The sequence below is a fragment of the Felis catus genome, chromosome E1 (assembly GCF_018350175.1).
Source record: "Felis catus isolate Fca126 chromosome E1, F.catus_Fca126_mat1.0, whole genome shotgun sequence".
In the NCBI taxonomy this organism is placed as follows: Eukaryota; Metazoa; Chordata; class Mammalia; order Carnivora; family Felidae; genus Felis; species Felis catus.
In genome coordinates, this window is record NC_058381.1 from 45,134,686 (window position 1) to 45,157,016 (window position 22,331).

The 22,331-nt window shown below is 37.7% G+C and overlaps 1 protein-coding gene across 49 annotated transcripts in view; it reads left to right on the plus strand.

Moving 5' to 3' along the window:
• The window catches only part of EFCAB3 (EF-hand calcium binding domain 3), a 460,207-nt gene that overhangs the window by 160,895 nt on the left and 276,981 nt on the right, over positions 1-22,331 (plus strand). For 40 of the 49 annotated variants that reach the window (XM_045044749.1, XM_045044748.1, XM_045044746.1 and 37 more), the window contains 6 exons: positions 2,038-2,091; positions 11,769-11,870; positions 12,539-12,598; positions 13,423-13,533; positions 13,910-13,951; positions 20,212-20,316. In XM_045044749.1, coding sequence (XP_044900684.1) covers positions 2,038-2,091; positions 11,769-11,870; positions 12,539-12,598; positions 13,423-13,533; positions 13,910-13,951; positions 20,212-20,316 — 474 coding nt within the window. The remainder of the gene's footprint in view (positions 1-2,037; positions 2,092-11,768; positions 11,871-12,538; positions 12,599-13,422; positions 13,534-13,909; positions 13,952-20,211; positions 20,317-22,331) is intronic. The other 9 variants (XM_045044759.1, XM_045044782.1, XM_045044778.1 and 6 more) reach the window with 2 other exon arrangements.

The following is a 22,331-nucleotide window of genomic DNA, read 5'->3' on the forward strand; positions in this document are numbered from 1 at the left end:
CTGAATTCAGTATTTTCCTGTCCAGTCTCCTAGTCCTGTATTCTCAATCTCATTTGTGCTCTCCCTATCCATCTATTCACCTAAGCTAGATATATGGAATTCATTTTTGATTCCCCCAATTCCTGTCAACCACTATCTGGATTATCTGTCACCTAATTTTGTAAGTTTTACCTTTATATAAGCCTAAATTTAAAAATTACTGCACACAGATGGGTAGATGGATGGATATGTGACAAGCCAAGTATAGTAAAATGTTAAATAGTAGAATCAGATGGTGGGCATATGGGTGTTTATTGCACAGTTCCTTCAACTTTGCTATATGTTTACAAATTTTCATAATAAACCATTGGAAAAAATCCCATATGTAAATCCATCAGTTTCTCTCACTCCCTGCTACCACTGCCCTATTTTAGGTCCTTTCATTCCAGACTTCAGCTACTACAACGGCTTCCACAAAATATTAGACATTAGAGTGATCCATATAAGATGCAAATCTGATGACATTCTGCACCAATTTAAAATCCTTTAATGGCTTTCAGTTAGGTACTTGGGAATGTCTCAAGTCCTTTTTATGGCAAACAAGCTCTTTCATTATCTGGGTTGGCCTTATCTGTCCAATCTAGTATTTTACCCTCACTAACATTGAACTTTTATTCCAAGCATACATATATCATGCTTTTTGCCGCATCTTTGTTTTGTTTATACTTTCCCCGCTATTCAGAGAGTTTCCCCTTCCCCTCTGTTTGGCCTACTCCTCACCATTGCTTATTAGAGTTGAGGGCACTTTTTCTAGTAAGTTCTTTAAATACCCAGGCTCCATTAGATGTCTCTTCTCTGTGTTTCCACAATAACTGCATACATTTTTCATTATAATTGCCACATTGTGTAAATGTATGCTTATTTGCCTGTCTTGTCACTTTAATGTGACCTTAGAATGGAAAAGGTTATTCTGTATCTAGTACCTAGCAGAGTGTCTGGCCTATAAGTAAGCACCCTATAAATGTTGAGTGAGAGATGATAGAGTAAATGAGCAAAAAATGAATGATTCCTAAGGAAAACAAAAACTGCCTTTGGTCAGGCCACTAATACTTACTTCTAGTACATTGTAATCATTTGCAGCAATTCTGAGCAACAGGGAGAATCAGAGTATATTAGCAATAAACCAGAGATGAAAATAGACTTTTGTTCACTAGAGACTTCATACTTAAGAGTCATAGCATTACCAGAATTGAGGGCCTTTAGAGAATTAACTTTCATGGATGGTATTTTCTATCCTGTTTATAAGGACTAAAATAGCTGAGTAAAAGCATATTTTTCCATGGGCCAGACTTTATGGTTCAAGGGTCAAAGGCCAGCTTACTAAAATAGAATCAATGTCTTGGGGCACCTGGGTGGCTCAGTCGGTTAAGCGTCTGACTTCAGCTCAGGTCATGATCTCACAGTCTGTGAGTTCGAGCCCTGCGTCAGGCTCTGTGCTGACAGTTCAGAACCTGGAGCCTGCTTTGGATTCTGTGTCTCCCTCTCTCTTTGCTCCTCCCCTGCTCATACTCTGTCTCTCTCTGTCTCAAAGAAAAATAAATTAAAACATTAAAAAAATTTAAAAAAGTAAAATAGAATCAATGTCATAAAACTAAGAATTAAGCAATTCAAGTGAGCCCAAATGGTGATGTGGAATAATGAAATTTAGCTTATTTCTGGTTTCTTATTTTATAATTTTTTAAAGAACCTGCTTTGTATCTCCATTATGTCTTATTTTTTATTTTTTATTTTTTTAAACGCAGCCAGCGTTCTTTTTTTTTTTTTTTTTTTCTTCAACGTTTTTATTTATTTTTGGGACAGAGAGAGACAGAGCATGAACGGGGGAGGGGCAGAGAGAGAGGGAGACACAGAATCGGAAACAGGCTCCAGGCTCCGAGCCATCGGCCCAGAGCCTGACGCGGGGCTCGAACTCACGGACCGCGAGATCGTGACCTGGCTGAAGTCGGACGCTTAACCGACTGCGCCACCCAGGCGCCCCTGTTATGTCTTATTTTTTAGCTAAAGGGAAGACTGATCTAAAAACATTGATAGATTCAGTACAAGTTATTACAGGTCAGTGAGAAATTACTATAAATATGAGATCCCAAGTCTACACTAAATTATATTTTTTCCTGTGATAAATATTTTACTGAAGTATGAAACACGTAATTACTACATTGTATAATGTGTCCAGCTTAAGAATTATTACCAAGTGAACATACATATTTATCTATCACCTGGATGAAGAAATACATTATCAATAATACAGAAGATCCACTATACCACTTCACAGTCATGTCCTCTGGACTCTCTGGAGGTAACTGTATCCTGTATTCTAGGACCACAGATTAGTTTCACCCACTTTTGAAATTTGTATAAATGCAGTCATCTGAACTGTGTTCCATGATGTCTGACTTCTTTCATGTAACATTGTATTACATCTTATTCTCTGAGATATGTCCACATTGTTGCATGTGGCGGCAGTTTGTTAGTTTTCATTGCTGCATATTGTACAGTCTACCAAATTATAGTCAAAGAGATCTTAAGAGAATGTGCGGTAGTAGGTAAAATGATTTCTGACTAGCTCGTTGTACCTGAATTGCCGTGCGATATTCCACTGCATCAGTATACCACAAGATATGTATCCAGTCTACCATCACAGGAAGAACATATTGCTATGAATATTCTTGTATATGCCTTTTGGTGAACATATGTGCACAATTCTAGGCCATCCACCTAGAAATGAAATTTCTTTGTTGTAAGATGGGATTGTATGTACTTGATTAGATATTGTCAATCCATTTTCTAAAGCAGTTGTACCATTTGACACATCAACAATTGCTTTACATCCTTGCTAATACTTGGTATTATCTCTCTTCTCCATTGTAGCCATTCTGGTGAGCGTGCTGTGGTATCCCACTGTTATTTTTGGATTTCCCTAATGATTAATGATGTTGAGCATTCATGTTTACTGGTTATTTGGATACCTCTACTATAAAGCTCCTTTCTTGTCTGTTGCCTATTTGCTTGGATGTCTGTGTTCTACATACTGAATTTTTAAAAAAATTTTTATTTGTTTTTTAAATTCAGGTATATTTAGCATAAGGTGTTATATTAGTTTCAGGTGTACATTCTAGTGACAGCTATACATTATTCAACAGCTCTATACATTACTCAGTGCTCATCAGCTAAGTGTACTCTTCAATCCTCATTACCTACTTCACTCATCCCCCAACCCACCCACCCATCTGCCTCCTGGTAACCATCGGTGTGTTCTCTGTACTTCAGAGTCTGTTCCTTAGTTTCTCTCACTCTTTTTTTTCTCTTTGTTTGTTTATTTCTTAAATTCCACATATGAGTGAAATCCTTTGATATTTGTCTTTCTCTGATTGACTTATTTCACTTAGCATTATAGTCTCTAGCTCCATCCATGTTGTTGCAAATGGCAAGATTTCATTCTTTTTATGGCCGAATATTCCATTACATATATATTCCATTATATATGTATTCCATTATATATATATGTTCCACTATATATATATTCCATTATATATATTCCATTATATATATTCCATTATTATATATATATTCCATTATTATATATATATATATTCCATTATATATATATATTCCGTTATATAAATGTATGTGTATGTATATATATATATATATATATATATATATACATATACACACACACACACACATACACACACACACACACACACACACACACACACACTACATCTTCTTTATCCATTCATCAGCTGATGGACACTTGCGCTGCTTCTATAGTATGGTTATTGTAAATAATGCTGCAGTAAACATAGGGGTGCACATATCCTTCTGAATTAGTGTTTTTGTATTCTTTGGATAAATACCCAGTAATGTGATTACTGGATCATAGGGTAGTCTATTTTTAATTTTTTGAGGACTCTCCATAATGTCTTCCACAGTGGCTGCACCACCTTGCATTCCCACCAACAGTGCACGAGAGTTCCTTTTTTCCCACATCCTCACCAACCCTTGTTGTTTCTTGTGTTTTTGATTTTAGCTATCCTGACCGGTGTGAGGCGATATCTCATTGTAGTTTTGATTTGTGTATCCCTGATGATAGGTGATATTGAGCTTGTTTTCACATGTCTGTTGGTCATCTGTATGTCTTCTTTGGAGAAATGTCTGCTTGTGTCTTCTGCCCATTTTTTAATTGGTTTATTTGGGGTTTTTTGATGTTGACTTGGTGTAAGTTCTTTATACATTTTGATACTAACTCTTTATCAGATACATCATTTGCAAATATCTTCTCCCATCCAATAAGTGGTCTTTTAATTTTGTTGATTATTTCCTTTGCTATGCAGAAGTTTTTATTTTGATGGCATCCCAATAGTTTATTTTTGCTTTTATTCCCCTTGCCTCAGGAGACATATCTAGAAAAAAATGTTGCTACAGCCAATGTCAGAGAAATTACTGCCTGTGCTCTTTTCTAGATTTTTATAGTATTAAGTCTCCTATTTAGGTCTTTAATCCATTTTAGTATCCCTTGGTGTGAGGTGTAAAGTGGTCCAGTTTCATTCTGTTATATGGAGCTGTCCAGTTTTCCCAGCACCATTTGTTGAAGAGACTGTCTTTTTTCCCATTGTATAATCTTTTGTCAAAGATTAATTGACCATATAATTGTGGATTATATGCCTAAATATGCTTTATATGCTTTCTACCCTTTTCTATTGATCTATATGTCTACTTTTATACCAGTACTATATTGTTTTGATTGCTACCACTTTGTAGTATAACTTGAAATCTGGAATTGTGATACCACCTGCTTTGTTCTTCTTTTTCAAGGTTGTTTTGGCTGTTTGGGGTTTCTGAGGTTCCGTATAAATTTTAGGACTATTTGTTATAGTTGTTACTGGTATTTTGATAGAGAATTCATTAAATCTGTAGATTGCTTTGCATACTATGGACGTTTTAACAATATTTGTTCTTCTACTTCATGAGCATGGAATATCTTTGCATTTGTTTATGTCATCTTCAAATGTTTTCATCAATATTTTATAGTTTTCAGTGTATGGGTCTTTCACCTCTGTGGTTGAATTTACTCCTAAATATTTTATTGTTTTTAGTGCAATTGAAAATGGGATTGGTTTCTTAATTTCTCTTTCTGCTACTTCATTATTAACATGTAGAAATGCAACAGATTTCTGTATATTGATTTTGTACCCTGTAACTTGGCTGATTTCATTTATCGGTTCTAGTAGCTTTTGGTGGCTTTTGTAGTTCTTCTTTGTTCCTTTCTTCTCTTGCTTTCTTCCGTTGTGGTTTGATGGCCTTTAGTGATATGCTTCAATATCTTTTTCTTTTGTTTTTTGCATATCTATTACACGTTTTTTTATTTGTGGTTGCCATCAGGTTTATATATAATATCCTATGCATATAGCAGCCTATATTAGGTGCTGGTTGCTTAAGTTTGAACCCATTTTAAAAGCACTAAATTTCGCCCCCCCCACACACACATTTTATATGTATGATTTCATATTTTACTTCCTTTTATTTTGTGAATTCCTTGACTGATTTCTATAGCTATAATTGATTCTACTGCTTTTATGCTTTAACTTCCATACTGGTTTTATAAGTGATTGATCTACCACTTTGGTTATGTTTGTATGCCCCCGTGAATTTTTTTCCTTTCCTAATTTGCTTGCTCCTGATTATGGCCTTTCCTTTCCAAAGAATTCCTCTTAACATTTCTTGTAAGACTGGTTTAATGGTAAGGAATGCCTTTTACTTTTGTTTGTCTGGGAAACTCTGTCTCTCCTTCTATTCTGAATGATAGCCTTGCTGGATAGAGTATTCTTGGTTGCAGGTTTTTTTCTTTCAGCACTTTGAATATATCGTACCACTCCCTTCTGGACTGCAAAGTTTCTTCTGAAAAATCGGCAGACAGACTTAAGGAGTTTCCCTTGCATATAACTTTTTTCTCTTGCTGCTTTTAAAGTTCTCTCTTTACCACTATTTTTTGCCATTTTAATTATTATGTGTCTTGGTGTAGACTTCCTTGGGTTTATTTTGTTGGGGACTCAGAGTCTTCTGAATCTTGATTTGTCTCCTTCTCCACATTAGGGAATTTTTCAGCTATTATTTCTTCTAACAAACTTTTCTGGCCGCTTTTCTCTCTCTTCTCCTTCTGGGATCCCTATAATGCTAACGTTATTACATTTGATGGTGTCACTGAGTTCTCTATTCTCATTTTATATTGTTCTTTTACTCTTTCCTTTTCAGCTTAGTTGCTTTCCATTACTGTTCTTTCAGTAATGATCTGTTCTTTTGCTTCCTCTAGTCTACTATTTATTCACTCTAGTGTTTTTTTTTTTTTAATTTTTATTTGTTTTATTTTTGGGACAGAGAGAGACAGAGCATGAACGGGGGAGGGGCAGAGAGAGAGGGAGACACAGAATCGGAAACAGGCTCCAGGCTCTGAGCCATCAGCCCAGAGCCTGACGCGGGGCTCGAACTCCCGGACCGCGAGATCGTGACCTGGCTGAAGTCGGACGCTTAACCGACTGCGCCACCCAGGTGCTCTAGTGTGTTTTTTAGTTTTAGTTAATGAGTTCTTCATCTCTGGTTCTTTTTTTGTATTTTCTAATACCTTTGTTGAATTTCTCACTATGATCCTCTACTCTTTTCTCACATCCAGTAAGTATCTTCATGACCATTACTTTGAATTCTCTATCGGGTATATTGCTTATCTCTGTTTCATTGAGCTCTTTTGCTGTGATTTTGACCTGTTCTTTCATTTGGGACATAGGCCGCAGTTTCATTTTGTCTAACTCCCTGTGTCTGTTTCTGTGTATTGGGAAAGTCAGCTATGTCCCTGATCTTGAAAAAAGCGGTCTTATGAAGAAGAGGCCCTGTAGTGTCCTGTTGTGTAATGTCCCCTGTTCACCAAAAACTAGCATTTCAGGTGTCTTTTCTGGGTGTTGCATGCCCTAGGGCTGTGATTGTTGAGTCATGTTTGCCATCAGTTGTCATCTGCAATGGCCTTCTTTGCCTGTTGTGGACAAGGTTTGGTCCCTGTGATGCTAAAGGGCCAGTCTGGGGCCACCTTGGGCTTGAGTTGGGTCAGACCAGATGCCTGCCCTCACCCCATTTGCCAGAGCTGTGGTTGCACCAAACTTCAGGGTGCTCACTTTCTGCTGCCCGCTGTGAGGTCTTCGTTGGTGGGTAGAGCTGGCAGTCAGAGGTCTGTACCCATCCCAGAGCTGGGAATATAGTCAAACTGATGTGTGTGATTATGTTCCGTCTCCCAGGGCAAGAGTCACTTGGGAGTGGTCCTGGACAGTGTTGGAGCTGCCTGCTGCTTACAAAATGAGAGGCATCTAGTGCTGCTTTGGATGGACTCCTGCCCAGTGGGGATGGTTGGAGGGGGCAGTCTGCAGGAGAATGCAGGGGTGGGTCGAGCGGTGTTAGCAAGCTACATGGTAAGTGTTCCAGCTGGTTCCTGCAGCTGTCTGGGTATCTGGATTAGGGTGGGGGTAGGGGAGAGAAATGGTGCCTGCCAGGTCTTTTATTCTTGGAGAAGTCTCCTAAAGATCCCTGCCCTTCCAGGAGAAGTTCTGAGATTAGTAAATAAATCTCCTTTCTCTATATCCCAGCCACTTTTCAAACTGCCACTTCTATGCTGGATCCCTGCAGGGCTGTTTGTTATGCTGTCTCTTTAAGGATGGAGACTGTTTCCTCTTGCCCTCCAGCTCTCCCAGAGCCAAGCCAACTGATTTTTAAAATTCTAGGTGTTAAGCTCCAGTGATTGCAAAAGTTAAAAAAAAAAGTTAAGCCCCTCTGTCTTTCAAAGCCAAATATTATGGGGGTTTGTCTTTACAGTGCAGGTCACCCATGTCTGGGGTGCCTGGTAGGAGATCTCTTCCTCTCCCTTTTCCGTGCTTGTGGCGTCCCTCACATTTGTGGTTGGTTTTCCTGGGGGTCTGATTCTAACCACATCTCCATTATTCCTCCCATTCTTTTCATTGTGGCCTCTCCTCTTCAGTTAACTGTGGAGGGTCTGTTCTGACAGTCTTCAGGTTGTTTTCTGGGTTGGTTATACTGATATGGGTGTATCGAGGGGTATCCATGAGACAAATGAGCTTAGGATCCTCCTACCTTGCCATCTTTCCCAGAAATTCATATCGCATTTTTCGTTTATCTTTTACCTGTTTGTTTTTTTTTTAATGTACTCTAGATACAAGTCCCTTGCAGGTTATATAAATTATAAATATCTTACTGTATAGTTTAACTTTTCACTTATATTTTATCTTCTTTTTTTTTGATAGGGAAAAATGTTTTTTAATTACACACTCAATCCATTGGATGTATTTCTTTTTTTTTTTTTTTAATTTTTTTTTTTCAACGTTTATTTTTGGGACAGAGAGAGATAGAGCATGAACGGGGGAGGGGCAGAGAGAGAGGGAGACACAGAATCGGAAACAGGCTCCAGGCTCTGAGCCATCAGCCCAGAGCCGACGCGGGGCTCGAACTCACGGACCGCGAGATCGTGACCTGGCTGAAGTCGGACGCTTAACCGACTGCGCCACCCAGGCGCCCCCATTGGATGTATTTCAAAATACCCCCCAAAACACTTTTCTTCATTTATCAGTGAAAGAAGTTAGAAAGTAATGTCAAAAAAATAGCATATGGCAATCAAATTTCCCTGAAAGTCACAGTCACATATAGAGTACATCCTAGAAAAGAGGAGGGGCCAGACAGGTTCTCCCTACTTTCAGGAATTTCATCAAGTACTGGACCTACTCATAGGTGGAGAGAAAAGGCAACTTTTAACTATGAGTATGTTATTAAATGAGGCACTTACTATACTCCTTCCTAAGAGCACCAGGTGGGGGACAAGTGTTCTAAACTTGATCTAGGAAATGGAATGTGGAGTCAGTCCATCTTCCCCCTAAGAGCTGTCCAGTGGCTAATGAATTTAAAAAGCATGACTAAATAAAAACAAATGCCCACATACTCTCTCCTCCCCCCCAATAAAGGTAAAAGAAAAAAAAAACTGGATTTCCCAGATTGTTCTCCAGAATAATAGTTGCTTTATATATCTGGTATAAGTGGGATGTTAAAGTCCTTTACTGTTCATAGCTATCAATTTCTTCCTTTACATATCTATTAAGAGTTGCTTTATGTATTTGGCTGCTTTCATGTTGGGCACATAAATATTTGCAACTCGAGAGTGGATGGAGCCTGGAAGTAGCTTTAACAACCCAAATTCGTCGATTACAGAGTCATCACAAGCATGCCTTGCTTTTAAACAACAAAAAAAAATATTTTTGAGGGGCGCCTGGGTGGCGCAGTCGGTTACGCGTCCGACTTCAGCCAGGTCACGATCTCGCGGTCCATGAGTTCGAGCCCCGCGTCGGGCTCTGGGCTGATGGCTCAGAGCCTGGAGCCTGTTTCCGATTCTGTGTCTCCCTCTCTCTCTGCCCTCCCCCATTCATGCTCTGTCTCTCTCTGTCCCAAAAATAAATAAACGTTGAAAAAAAAATTAAAAAAAAAATATTTTTGAAACAAGATAAAAACCTAGTACTAATCACTTTCTGACAATACACAATTACTGAATTAACTAATATTGAGAAGGGGAAGGGAATCATACCTATGGGCCTTGTCTCACACAAGTGCATGTTTGTAGGTGCAAGGCACTTGTCATTATTGCAGAAATGAATTTTAATTTTTCATCTTTAGTTTAACATTGCTTTTAGTACAATGCTGACACCAGCAGTGCAGAAAGGGCTCTGGAGAGTTGTTCATAGCAGCAGCTCTCCTTTGGTTCTGGAGGCTCCAGGCCAGCCAACACTGCCTCATCACATACATTCTGTAGGCCTTTCTGTGAGCGCAGAACCCGCCACATATTTGACCACCTTCAGGTCATGGGCCAGCTTTTCACATCATTTCAGCAGTCCAGAGGGATAGACATCTCTTTGTTCTTGGTTTCTCAATCGTAGAGGAGTCATCTTTAAGATCAATTTGGGTCCCAACAAGCAAGAAAGGAGTCTTGGGACAGTGGTAAGTTATCTCAGGCACCCACATTTCCTACACATTTTCGAATGAGGAGGCAGAGATCACTGAATAACAGACTGGAATACATTTGTAGAAATGTATTCGTAGATACATTGAAATACGTTTGTAGAATAACTTGGCAGTTGTAATCTGTCATAGTCCTCTTGCCCCGCAGTATCAGAAAGTCCAAGAGTGTATGGCCCCCTATCGATCATAATGGTGACTGCATAGTTGTCACCAAGAGTCGGTACATCCTCGGAAATGTGTTTGTTGTGTAGGATATCAGGAGACATGTTTTACCAACAGCACCGTCACCCACAACAACGCACTTAATTGTCTGCATTACTGAAACAATTTTGTATCCACTTTAAATATTTCAAATTCGGTGGTGATCTCAGTTTCTCCGCAGGGGCATTGGCAGTGCTGTGTGGTGTTTCCTCTTGTATTTTATCTTCTGATGAACAAAAGTTTCTCTTTGACATGTAGTTGAATTAGTCAACCTTTTTTCTTTTATAGTTAGAATGTTTGGGAGCCTGTTGAAGAAATCCTTCCATACACCACGGTCATGAAAACGTCTCCTATTTTATCTTCTGGGAGCTTTATTATTTTCCTTTCACATTTAGATCTATATAATCCACTCAGTTGATTTTTCTACATGATGTGGGATAAGGGTCCCCTTTTCTTCTAAATGGATATTCACCATTTATTTACAAGATGATCCTTTCCCTACTTTAATGTAAGGCTAGCTTTTTCATAAATCAAAGATAATAAATGTGTTGCTATATCTGGACTTTTTATTCTTTTTGTTCTTTGGTCTATCTGCTGGTCCTTGCACCAGTATACCTACTCTTTTAATGTAGATTTAATATGTCTTGATATCTGAAGCATAAATCCTCCCAATTTTATTTACTTCTTTAAAATCTTCTTGGCTATTCTTAGTAATGTCCTTTTTGTCATTAGAAATATTTATTCTTTGTGCTTTCTCTCTTTTTTTTCTTTGTCAGTCTTAGTGCAGGTATGTATCACTTTTGTTGGTCTTTCCAAAACCCAACATTTGGCTATATTGATTTTATTTAAAGTTTGCTTTTCATTTCAGTAGTTTCTGCTTTTGTCCTTAGAACTTTTCTTCTCCTTTTGAGGGGTTTAATTTGCTGTTCTTTCCTAACTTTTTAAGATAGAACCTTGGGTTATTGATCTTTTCATCTTTTCTATTACATGCATTTAAGGCTGTGAATTTCCCTCAGCACAACCTTACCATATCCTTCAAGTTTTAATATGTAATATTATTATTTTTACTCAATTCAAAATATTCTAACTTCCAGTATGGTTTATTTTTTTGACACATGATTTACTTAGAGAGGCATTCTTTAGTTTCCAAAGTTAGGGGAGTTTCCTAGTAGCTTTTGCTATTGATTTCTAGCTTAATTTCCATACCCTATATTAAGTTATTTGTACCGATCATCTTTATTATTCTAATAATTTTTAAATTATATGAACCTTATTCAATTGTGAAATATTACTTTATAACCATTATTATGGGAGCATCTCTTTTGCCAGTGTTAAAGAAACACTGTTCATTTTGTGTCTGTAACTGACTGCTTATTTTTTAGCAGGTATCATTATGCTTTATTTCTCTTTAACAATTGGAAATTATGTTATTTTTTAAAATGTCATCTTTCTCTACTTCTTTTGTTTTGCAGGAGGAGAAGTTGACCTCAGTGACCTGGAAAATGTCTTGCAAAATATGGGCATAGAGTCCTCACCAGAGCATTCGGAGCTAAAGAAATTACTTCCAATTAATGGTGGGCATTTCAAATATCAGAATAGTCTTCAAGAGAGTTAATATAGTCATCCAGGGAGTTGTTCAGCCATTGCAAGTATCAGGTAGAATCTTGAGGGAATTAGAATTATAGCCTAAAAATTTTTTATAATCCAAATCTCCGTGTTTATTCTAGATCACTTAGAAGTTAGAGTTAAAAATATCCGTAATTCTAAAGATAATTATTTTTAATATTTAGGAATACATAAATTGCCATTTAAAAATATGTCAAAATCAAGAGGCTCATCAATCATCAGTCTTGCCATCTGGACTAAGGAATATTGATAGTTATTTTTCCTTCCATTGAGATGCCTTGGGTTAAGACCTCTAGGAAAAAGGAGGAGGACGAGGAGAGATGTAGAACTATCCTTACTAGTAGAGGGGGAAAAATGTGGACTCAGAAAAAATACAACATAAGGAAGTGTTTTTGCTCTGGCCTGGTAAATATTAATAATTGTCGCAGGTGCTAAAGAATTGATTTACCATATTAAGAATTTCGTTTACATTTTTTGTTTTATTATTTCTAGAAGATACTAGGTAAATTTTAGGAGCAAATTATTTTATGCTGTATATTTCTGAACTTGGATATTTGATATTGTTTTAGCATGTCTAGATATTTTCTCTATGACCTAAATTATGTGTTTCTTGCAGCTACAGCTAGTAGAAAAATATATAAGACTAGTTTGCTGAATTGTGCAGAAGATGTAAAAGGTGAGTGAGATTCAAATAAAGATGTCAGATTGAGACTCTTGTGTTTTGCTTTTTTTCTTATTAAATATTGCCCCCTGCCATTCTCATATATATTTCCACGATTAGTTTTATAATACACACATATGTTCCTACTGATTAAATAATTTTCTGTCTTGTTTTTAAAAGGTGTTCTAAATATTTAGGTTTACCTAGATTTTTGATGTGGAAATAATAAAATTTAGGCCCAGCTATAAAAATTTAAGGTAGTATATGTTGAAATACAGTGACCAAACTGAATCTCCTTGTATAAATGTTTATATAAAAAGTAACTATTATATTTGCAGTTTTTGCTGCTAAAATTAACCTGAGTGGTGTCTCAGCCTTATTCTGATGTATTGTGTTATGTAAGCTTATCTTCAGTGTGGGATATTTTGGGTATAAATGAATAGATAATTTTAGTCCATTAGTATTTCTCTTTAAAAATTTAAATGTCCTGGGGCGCCTGGGTGGCGCAGTCGGTTAAGCATCCGACTTCAGCCAGGTCACGATCTCGCGGTCTGGGAGTTCGAGCCCCGCGTCAGGCTCTGGGCTGACGGCTCAGAGCCTGGAGCCTGTTTCCCATTCTGTGTCTCCTTCTCTCTCTGCCCCTTCCCCGTTCATGCTCTGTCTCTCTCTGTCCCAAAAATAAATAAACGTTGAAAAAAAAAATTAAAAAAAAAAAAATTTAAATGTCCTTAGCCTGTTTTTTTATGATGAAATTGATACCACCATACATTAGGAATTTATATTATATTTTGATTTTTATTTTAATATCCTCATATCTTTCTCTTTTGTTGGGTTGCAAGATGATGACCATGACCTTGACTCTATTCTTGAAAACATGGCAATCAGACTTACAGCTGAGGAACTTAATGATGTACCAGTTGCTTCAGATGCTTCAGATGTACCAGCTGATGGTGAGTGATTTAGGTATCATTATGCCTTCATGAAAATTTGGGTTTTGCAGCTGACATTTTTTATAGGACTTATGTAGCTGAAATAAGAATTATTTTTTCTCTCAATATATTAATCTAAAGTTGATACTCGTTTATTTAACAAATATTTACTGAGCACTGTATAGTATGTATTCTGCTCAGTGCCAGAAATACAATGACCACGAAATACAGACATAGTCCTTGACCCAAGGAACTTAATGTCTAGTGTATCACAATTCTTAGTATTCTAGTAGAGGCTGAGAATGTTGCTGGGGCCTCAGTCAGGTTAGTAGTTTTCACAGGAACAAGGGCTTTGGTTTCAGCCAATATGAATGACATTTTTGCCACTTCTATATAGGCATGGATCGTCATATCCTTGGACCAGACTTCACGATTCAAGGTCAGTATTGTATGTATTAAATAAAATATTAGGATTGAAGTGTGATGTATCACAAAGTAATCCCCACTTTAAATAAACCAAAAAAGAATATGTTTAGCTGAGCACAATCCACTGAGGTCAAGCAATATCACCTAGAAACATTTTACTGAATACTGCCTCTTACCTGAAAAAATATTTTTTTTCACATGATTCATATACTATTTAGTTATGTCTTTGCCATGGGTTTTATACCCTTCTGATAGGGTGAGTTTTTTTTCCCCAAAAGATATTTTTATTGAATCATTCCTTAATTTTCAAGTACTACTGTGTACCAATGAAAAACATGTAGTTAGTTTTTTATTTGCTTATTTTCTTTATGCTTTTAAGTTTCCCTGGGACATCTGGAAAAAATAACTAAGTGGGACTATCAACAATTGCCAGAGGTTATTTTTAGCTTCAGAAACTCACTTGGGGATGTCAGATAAAAGGCAGAATAGGAACCACCGAAAAACTCTCTCCTCCATAAGAGCAATGAGCAAACTGGCAAAAATTGTCAAAATTAACATTTTCAGAACTGGAAATTAACCAAAGGTTTGCTGCAATCTGGGAGGATTTAAGAGAAAAAAGACTGAATCTCCGTAAGAATAGTGAGCTTTGTGATATTTTAATTTGCCCTATTCCCATCCTCTGTCTTACAGCTCCGTAATAGCCTTGAAAAATAACATTTTCTATTTGCAGTGAAAACTAGTAGCCTGGAAACCACTGGAGGGAGCAGAGGGGAACTGGAGCTCTTTCAAAGCCTTATTGCCTAAGAACTGTCATTATTTGGTCTGTTTGGTAGTTCCTTGGAGTGAGGCTTTATATCTGTCTCCCTTTATGTATGAATTAATAAATGAATAATTCATGAGTATGGAAAGATGAATCAAGAGATAAACTGAAAAGAGCAGAAAAGAATAAGAAATGAGATCTGTGGTCTAATAGCCCTAAGGCTAAATAGCCCTAAGGCTAAAAGCCCTTAGGCACCCTTTGCTGTTTCAAGTTGTCCCAAGATAAGGTGAAAGGCGACAGCTTCTAGTTTTACCCATCCTATTAAAATTTTCCAGATAATTAGAAAAGTCAAATGAGTCTTGGTACTCCTCTTTAAAATGTTAAATGATAATATGAAGACATAAATTACACTATCTCTCTTTTTTCATATCATTAGCACGGGCTAATTAAGTTAATAATACACAGAAACGAATGCATTTTTAATATTGTGGAAACATTCCATTTTTCTTATTTCCCATCCCTATTGCTTTCCTAAGGTGGGAAGGTTAATGTGAGTAATTTGGACAGCATTCTGGGGGAAATAAGGATTAAGCTCCCAGAAAAGGAACAGAAAAAACTGACAGAAAACCTGCTACTTAATGGTGAGGATTTTAGAAATAACTGTGTCTTTGAAGGGAGTTAGCGCTTGTGAACATGCATACCAGAATTTCTAAAGCACTCAGAAGATATTTTCAGATCTTAAGGAGGGATTAATTCCTAATGTAAAAGTCCTATTTCTTCATTTTTATAAACTCCAGGGAGCAGAATGAAGTTCTGTATGTAGTTCATTGTTTCATTTAACACTCTCTGAAAAAACTTCCTTTCCCCCATCATCCCTATATCCTCAAAATATTCAGATTTATATCTTCAGATCAATTTTCTCACTCAAATATTGTGTATTGTAAGTTTTATAGGACTTTTCTTTCTTTTTAAAGTTTATTTTTGAGAGACAGAGACAGAGAGAATGGGGGAGGGTCAGAGAGCGAGGAGAGAGAGAGAATCCCAAGCAGGCTCTGCATTGTCAGCACAGAGCCCAATGCAGGACTGAATTCCACGAACCATGAGATCATGACCTGAGCTGAGATCAAGAGTCAGACACTTAACCAACTGAGCCACCCAGGTGCTCCGCTCAAGGAACCTTGTAATCTATTGCAGTCTGTTCAAGTCTCAATGACATGGTAGAAAGATGGTTTCATAGACAATGCAGAGATAGAGACCGAAACTTCTCTTATTTTCTTCCAATTTCTTCTTTGTCGTCTCCCCATTCTACCCCCATGTCCTTCTAGTCTGAGTCACCGAATGTCCCTTTTTGGGTTATAATTTACTTTATTGGGACTAATTACAATTTCATTATAGTTAGTAGCTTTATCAAAGGACTCTGTGAATACCCAGAACACCCCAAAAGGAAACCCTATATCCTTTAGCTATCACCCTTTTATTCTCTCCCCACCACCCTACAAGCCCTAGGCAACTTACTAATCTGTTTTCTGTCCCTATAGATTTACCTATTCTGGACATTTCATATAAGCGGGATAGTATGTAGTCTTTATGATTAGCTTCTTTCACTTAGTATGATGGTTTCAGGTTCATCTATATTGTAGCATGTATCAATATTCCATTCTTCCTTTTTTCCAATTTATTTATGGTGGTAAAATGCACATAACATAAAGTTTACTACCTTAACCATTTTTAAGTGTCCAGTTCAGTGTTATTAAGCACCTTCACATTTTTTGTGCAATGACTACCACCATCCATCTCCAGAATTCTTTTCATTTTGTAAAATTAAAACTCTGTATCCATTAGGGGCACCTGGGTGGCTCGGTCGGTTAAGTGGCGGACTTTGGCTCAGGTCATGATCTCGCGGTCCGTGAGTTCGAGCCCCGCGTCGGGCTTTGTGCTGACAGCTCAGAGCCTGGAGCCTGTTTCAGATTCTGTGTCTCCCTCTCTCTCTGCCCCTCCCCTGTTCATGCTTTGTCTCTCTCTGTCTCAAAAATAAATAACCGTTAAAAAAAAAAAAAAAAAACCCTCTGTATCCATTAAACAAACACTTCCCATTCTCCCCTCCCACGAGCCCCTGACAACCACCATTCTACTTTCTGTCTGTATGGTTTTGACTAATCTAAATACCTTATATAAGTGGAATCATGCAGTATCTATTTTCGTGACTAGTTTATTTTACTTACCCTAATGTCCTCATGTTTCATCCAGGTTGTAACATATGTCAAAATTTCCTTCCTTCTTAAGACTGAATAATATTCTACTATATGTATATATATTCATTCATCCATCAGTGGATACTTGAGTTGCTTCCACATTTTAGTGATTGTGAATATGTTCTGTGAACATGGGTATACAATTTCATTCCTTTTTGTTGCCTAATAACACATTCTATTGTATGTGTATATGTTGTGTTTATTCACTCATCCTTTGATGGGCATCTGGGTTCTTTCTGCCTTTTGGCTATAATGAGCATTTCCAAATATATACAAAGTAGGAAGAATAATATAATGAATGATAAAGAATAAAGAATAATAGAATGAACCTAGATTCAACAGTTATGAAGATTCATCTCACTTGCTTCTTATTTATTTATTTATTTATTTATTTATTTATTTATTTATTTATTTTTAAAATTTTAACGTTTATTCATTTTTGAGAGACAGACAGAGACAGAGCATGAGCGGGGAAGGGGCAGAGAGAAGGAGACACAGAATCCAAAGTAGGCTCCAGGCTCTGAGCTGTCAGCACAGAGCCTGACGTGGGGCTTGAATTCACAAACCGCAAGATCCTGACCTGAGCCAAAGTCTAATGCTCAACCGACTGAGCCACCCAGGAGCCCCTCTTATTTATTTCAAAGCAAATTTTCATTTAGTCCTTATATACTTCAGTATACATCTTCTAAAAAGTATGGATTTTTTGGGGCGCCTCGGTGGTGCAGTCGGTTAAGCATCCGACTTCAGCTCAGGTCACAATCTCATGGTCCGTGAGTTCGAGCCCCACGTCAGGCTCTGGGCTGATGGCTCAGAGCCTGGAGCCTGTTTCTGATTCTGTGTCTCCCCCCCTCTCTGCCCCTCCCCCGTTCATGCCCTGTCTCTCTCTGTCCCAAAAAGAAATAAACGTTAAAAAAAATTTTTTTTAAAAGTATGGATTTTTTTACATGACTGCAATACCATTATACAGTTTATTTTTAAATTTCCCTTTTTTAAAATATTTTTTACAGTGAGCTTATTCAAATAAAGAACCTAACAAGCTTTACACACTGCATCTATTATGACACTTAAATCTCACGTACTCTACAGCTATTCCTCTACCTTCTTCGTCTTTTCTTTTTAGGCACTGATTTTTTTTTAAGAAACTGGGTTACCGATTGTCTTGTAGCATTTCTATATACCAAAAAAAGAAAAATTTCCCATATACTAAATTTACCCGTTTTTGTCTGTTTTCTCATCTCTCTTGTTTCTCTGTTGTCCGTATTCCTCATAAACCAGGAGTCAGCTCTGATGGCTTAATTGTTTTCATCTTCAACATTTTTTGACAAGAATGCTTCATAAGTAATACTGTTTATTTCACATTGCATTCCATCGGGAGATACAGATCTAGTTTATCTTTTTGAAAACGGCTCTACAGTTGTCCCAAATCATTTATTTAAAAGTCTGTCACCACATCCTTGAATTTGAGATGCCATCCTAACTATATACTTGATTTCCATGTGCACTTGTCTATTTTGAGAATTTCCATTCCGTTCTATTGGTCTGCTTATTCATGCTCTAAATTGTGTTGAGTATAACAGCTTTATAGTCTTTTGATATGAGTAGATCTAACCCCTCACTCCTCAGCCCTTGTACGCACACACACACGCACACACACACGCTCCCTTGTCCACCCTGCCCAGTTCTGGCTGTTCTTTATAGAAACATCTTTTTTGTGTGACTTTTAGTAGGAGTGTATTTGTCTTGTTTTTTTTTTCTTTCATTTTCCATTTGCTGGGTAACATATTTCCTGGTGAGAAGATTGATTTCTTAGGGTTTGAAAACCACTTATATTATGAGAGGACTTATCACATGTACGTGTTTACTGTTGTGTCAAGTTTAAATCCCAACATAATGAAGAAATATGAAAGCATATCATGCACCCTTATTTCTTGTTTTCTGTCGTATAGAAATACTGACTACCATTTCAACTTTAACATCGAAATCTTCCACATTCAATACAGATCCGCGTTATTGTGAGTCAAGATTTAACCACGTGGTGATGTACCCACTTGGCTGTAGCTCCGGCCTCCATGGGTGCAGACAATGCCATGTGCACGGTGTGCACCAGTAAGAGTGCCCCATAGACACCGTGAGCTGCCCACTAGGAAGCTCGGGAAAGACACACCACCGCTACTTGGCACTAAACCAAGGATTGTCCCAAAGGACTTTCCCGCAGCCCTAGATTCACCAGTGGGTAGAGGATGAGTTTCCATGTGGTTCAAGGTCCCCTTCATGTTCCCATACAGCTGTCTTGTTTCCTTCCTCCCTCCTTCCTCCTCTTTCCCCCTTCTTTTCATTTCTAAGCATTTTTTTTTTCTCTTTTTCGGCTATCCTGGGTCATTTTGTATTGTTTCCTATCTCCTGCAGATGCAGATACTTTTAGCTTGTTTTCCATTGCTTTACACATAGGAAGCACAATAGTTTTGTAACTTGTGCCTGATAACTTCTAAATCTAAAGTTTTTATGAGCATGTTGCTGCTGCCTGTTATTTCTGCTTATTCTCTCTCAGGTAACTTGTTTCGCTCTGTGTTTGATTCTTTGGAGTGTGAGCTATTTTCCTTGGAAAATTATAGAAAGAAACCTTTGAGGGTAAGGATGGAAGCATGTTCCTAAGGAATACTTGCCTTTGCTTCTGCTGGGCACTTGGACAGAATCACCCACACTCCATGAGGTCATCAACATGACAGTTCAAATCCAGATGGAGCAAGTATCCTTAGAACAGAAACAGTAACAGGGCTCTGCTTACCTCCCTAGGTTCCTACTTTTGATGAGACTTTGCACTAGTAACTTACTCTCTTATCAGCTCTTTAGTACTTTTGAGGAGATGCTTTTTACATTTTATCCAAGATTTCAGTTTCCAGAGGAAGGTTGGTCTGAATAACATCGTCCTCCACATAAATGGAAACAGAACTTGATGATCGATTTTTGTCAGGAGTTGAGGCATCTAATCTGGGAGTTCAGGAAAAAAAAAAAAAAAACCCTCATTGTCAGCCACAGTTTGATTTTACCATTTGCTGTGAAAGATTTGAAAATTGCTCATTCACCTAGAAGATTTCTATTCGAATTCTAACATCCTTATTGACCCCCTTGATATATGTGAATAGACTATATTAAATCTTGTTTTCCCCATGAGACTGATAATCATTAATGCACTATGAGTAATGCGAGTGGTCACATTTTGGAATCAGTGAGTTTTCCCTGTATTCTTTACTTTTTCACAAGGAGAGATTATTGATGTCGATAAAATGGATTCTCCTTTGCAAACTATGGGGACGAACCTTTCAGAAGAGGAAATTAATGATCTGACACGTGATCTACCAGCCGACGGTGAGTATTTAAGATATGTTTGAATCGGTTAATCTGAGCTTCTATAAAAGAATCTCTGAAAACTCTACTTTGGCATTAAGAAGACGGAAAACATGAAAGATGACTCAGACTGGAAGTAAACATGTTTTGCCCCTTGACATTTTCAGTAACTTCATTTCCACTTGGAGTATGGCCAAGGCCAAGGCCACTATTAGAACTGAACAAAATTAGAGAGAGACACTGCTGTGGAGGGAAGGGAGTGGGGTGCATTAAATAGAAGAAACTTTAACACAGAAAAAATTTTTAAAAATTATAGAGAAAAGAGAGCAGAGCCCAAAGTGGGAAATTATTTTTAATTTCTTTTAAGTAAGCTCTAGGCCCAGTGTAGAGCTGAATTCACAACCTGAGATCAAGAGTTGCGTGCTTTACCACCTGAGCCAGCCAGGTACCCCTAAGTGGGAGGTTATTAAAATAGCATTTCTGTCTTTGCCTCACCATTTTCAAGGACATGTAGAAAGGCAGAATAGGGGCGTTTGGGTGATTCAGTCTGTTGAGCGTCCAACTCTTGATTTTGGCCCAGGTCATGGTCCCAGGGATGTGGGATCGAGCCCTGCATCCAACTCTGTGCAGAGTGTGGCCTGCTTTGGACTGTCTCTCTCTCTCTCTGTCTCTCTTTCTCTCTCTCTCTCTCTGTCTCTCTCGTGCACACGCGCGCTCACTCTCTCTCTCTTAAAAGAAAAAAAAAAGCGTGATAAAGGAGGAATATGAAGTGTAGGACCTATTTCCTGCACCAAAGGAATAGGACCAAGTTTTCCAGATACCCTTGAGGGGAAAAGGAACAGTAACCACTCAGGCCTGAATGTGTGGAATGTCTGAATGCTCAGCGGCCCCACCTATGCCTCTGCTTACATCCCCTCATTCTGAGCTGGATTCCATGGTCCAAGGACTGACTGCTCCCAAAGCTCTAATCTCCTCCCTTGATGGGCTAGAGACAAAGTCTAAAGTTTAGTACATTCTGAATTGGGGCTAAAAGAATTCTCAAGCTAAATAAGCAAATGTTAAATATCAGCCTGAGAACGTTATAGTAGGGCTAAGAAGTATCTGTCTGGAACATGCCTTAACTATCATATAACCTTAGATGAATCAATACTTGCTCATCTTATTAAGGTGCATTTATTCACGTCATTGTGTAAGATAAGCAGTGTACCCGTAAAACTATTTTTGTTAATTCATTTAATTTATTCTCTAATTTTTACCACTGGTAGTGTACTAGAAGGACCATGCAAGTGGTCTTCACTGTCTTGTTTTCTTTGCTTGCAATGGTGTATCCGTGAATGAGACTAGATATGGAACAATCAGCTTTCGTAATAGAAAACTATTTTTTGTCTATTTGAGATTATGGTGGAATTTTTTTTAATATTGCTAAAAAAAGCAGAATTATGGGTGGAAATATAGCTATTATTTGAAACCATCCTCTGGTATTGCCAATGATTTCTGTTCCTTATTTTAAAATAATAATTTCAGATCAACCAACATAATGAAAATCATTGTGAGATTAAAAAGTACACATGAAATAAAATGGACATGTGGAATGATTAATCCTTTTTTCTTTAAATCAGAGTTAGAATTTTTTTAAAGTTAATTTATTTATTTTGAAAGACACAAAGAGAGCGTAAGCGGGGGCTGGGACAAAGAGGGGGGTGGACAGAGGATCCAAAGTGGGCTCTGTGCTGACAGCAGCAAGCTTGATGCAGGCTTGAACTCATGAACCATGGGATTATGACCTGAACTGAAGTCGGATGCTTAACTGACCGAGCCACCCAGGCACCCCCAGAGTTAAAATTTTTAAGTTATTGCTTATTGGTGATCTGCTCATCTGAAGAGTTACCATCAGTATTGAGCTTAAAAAGAAGTTTTGTGAAAGATTAAGGCTCAAGCATAGAGCCCCAATTATATCATTTGGGACAGAAAGACCCCATTTAGGGCAAAGCTTTTCTCATACTGTGTCTGTCAGGATGGAGATATGAATTTACTGG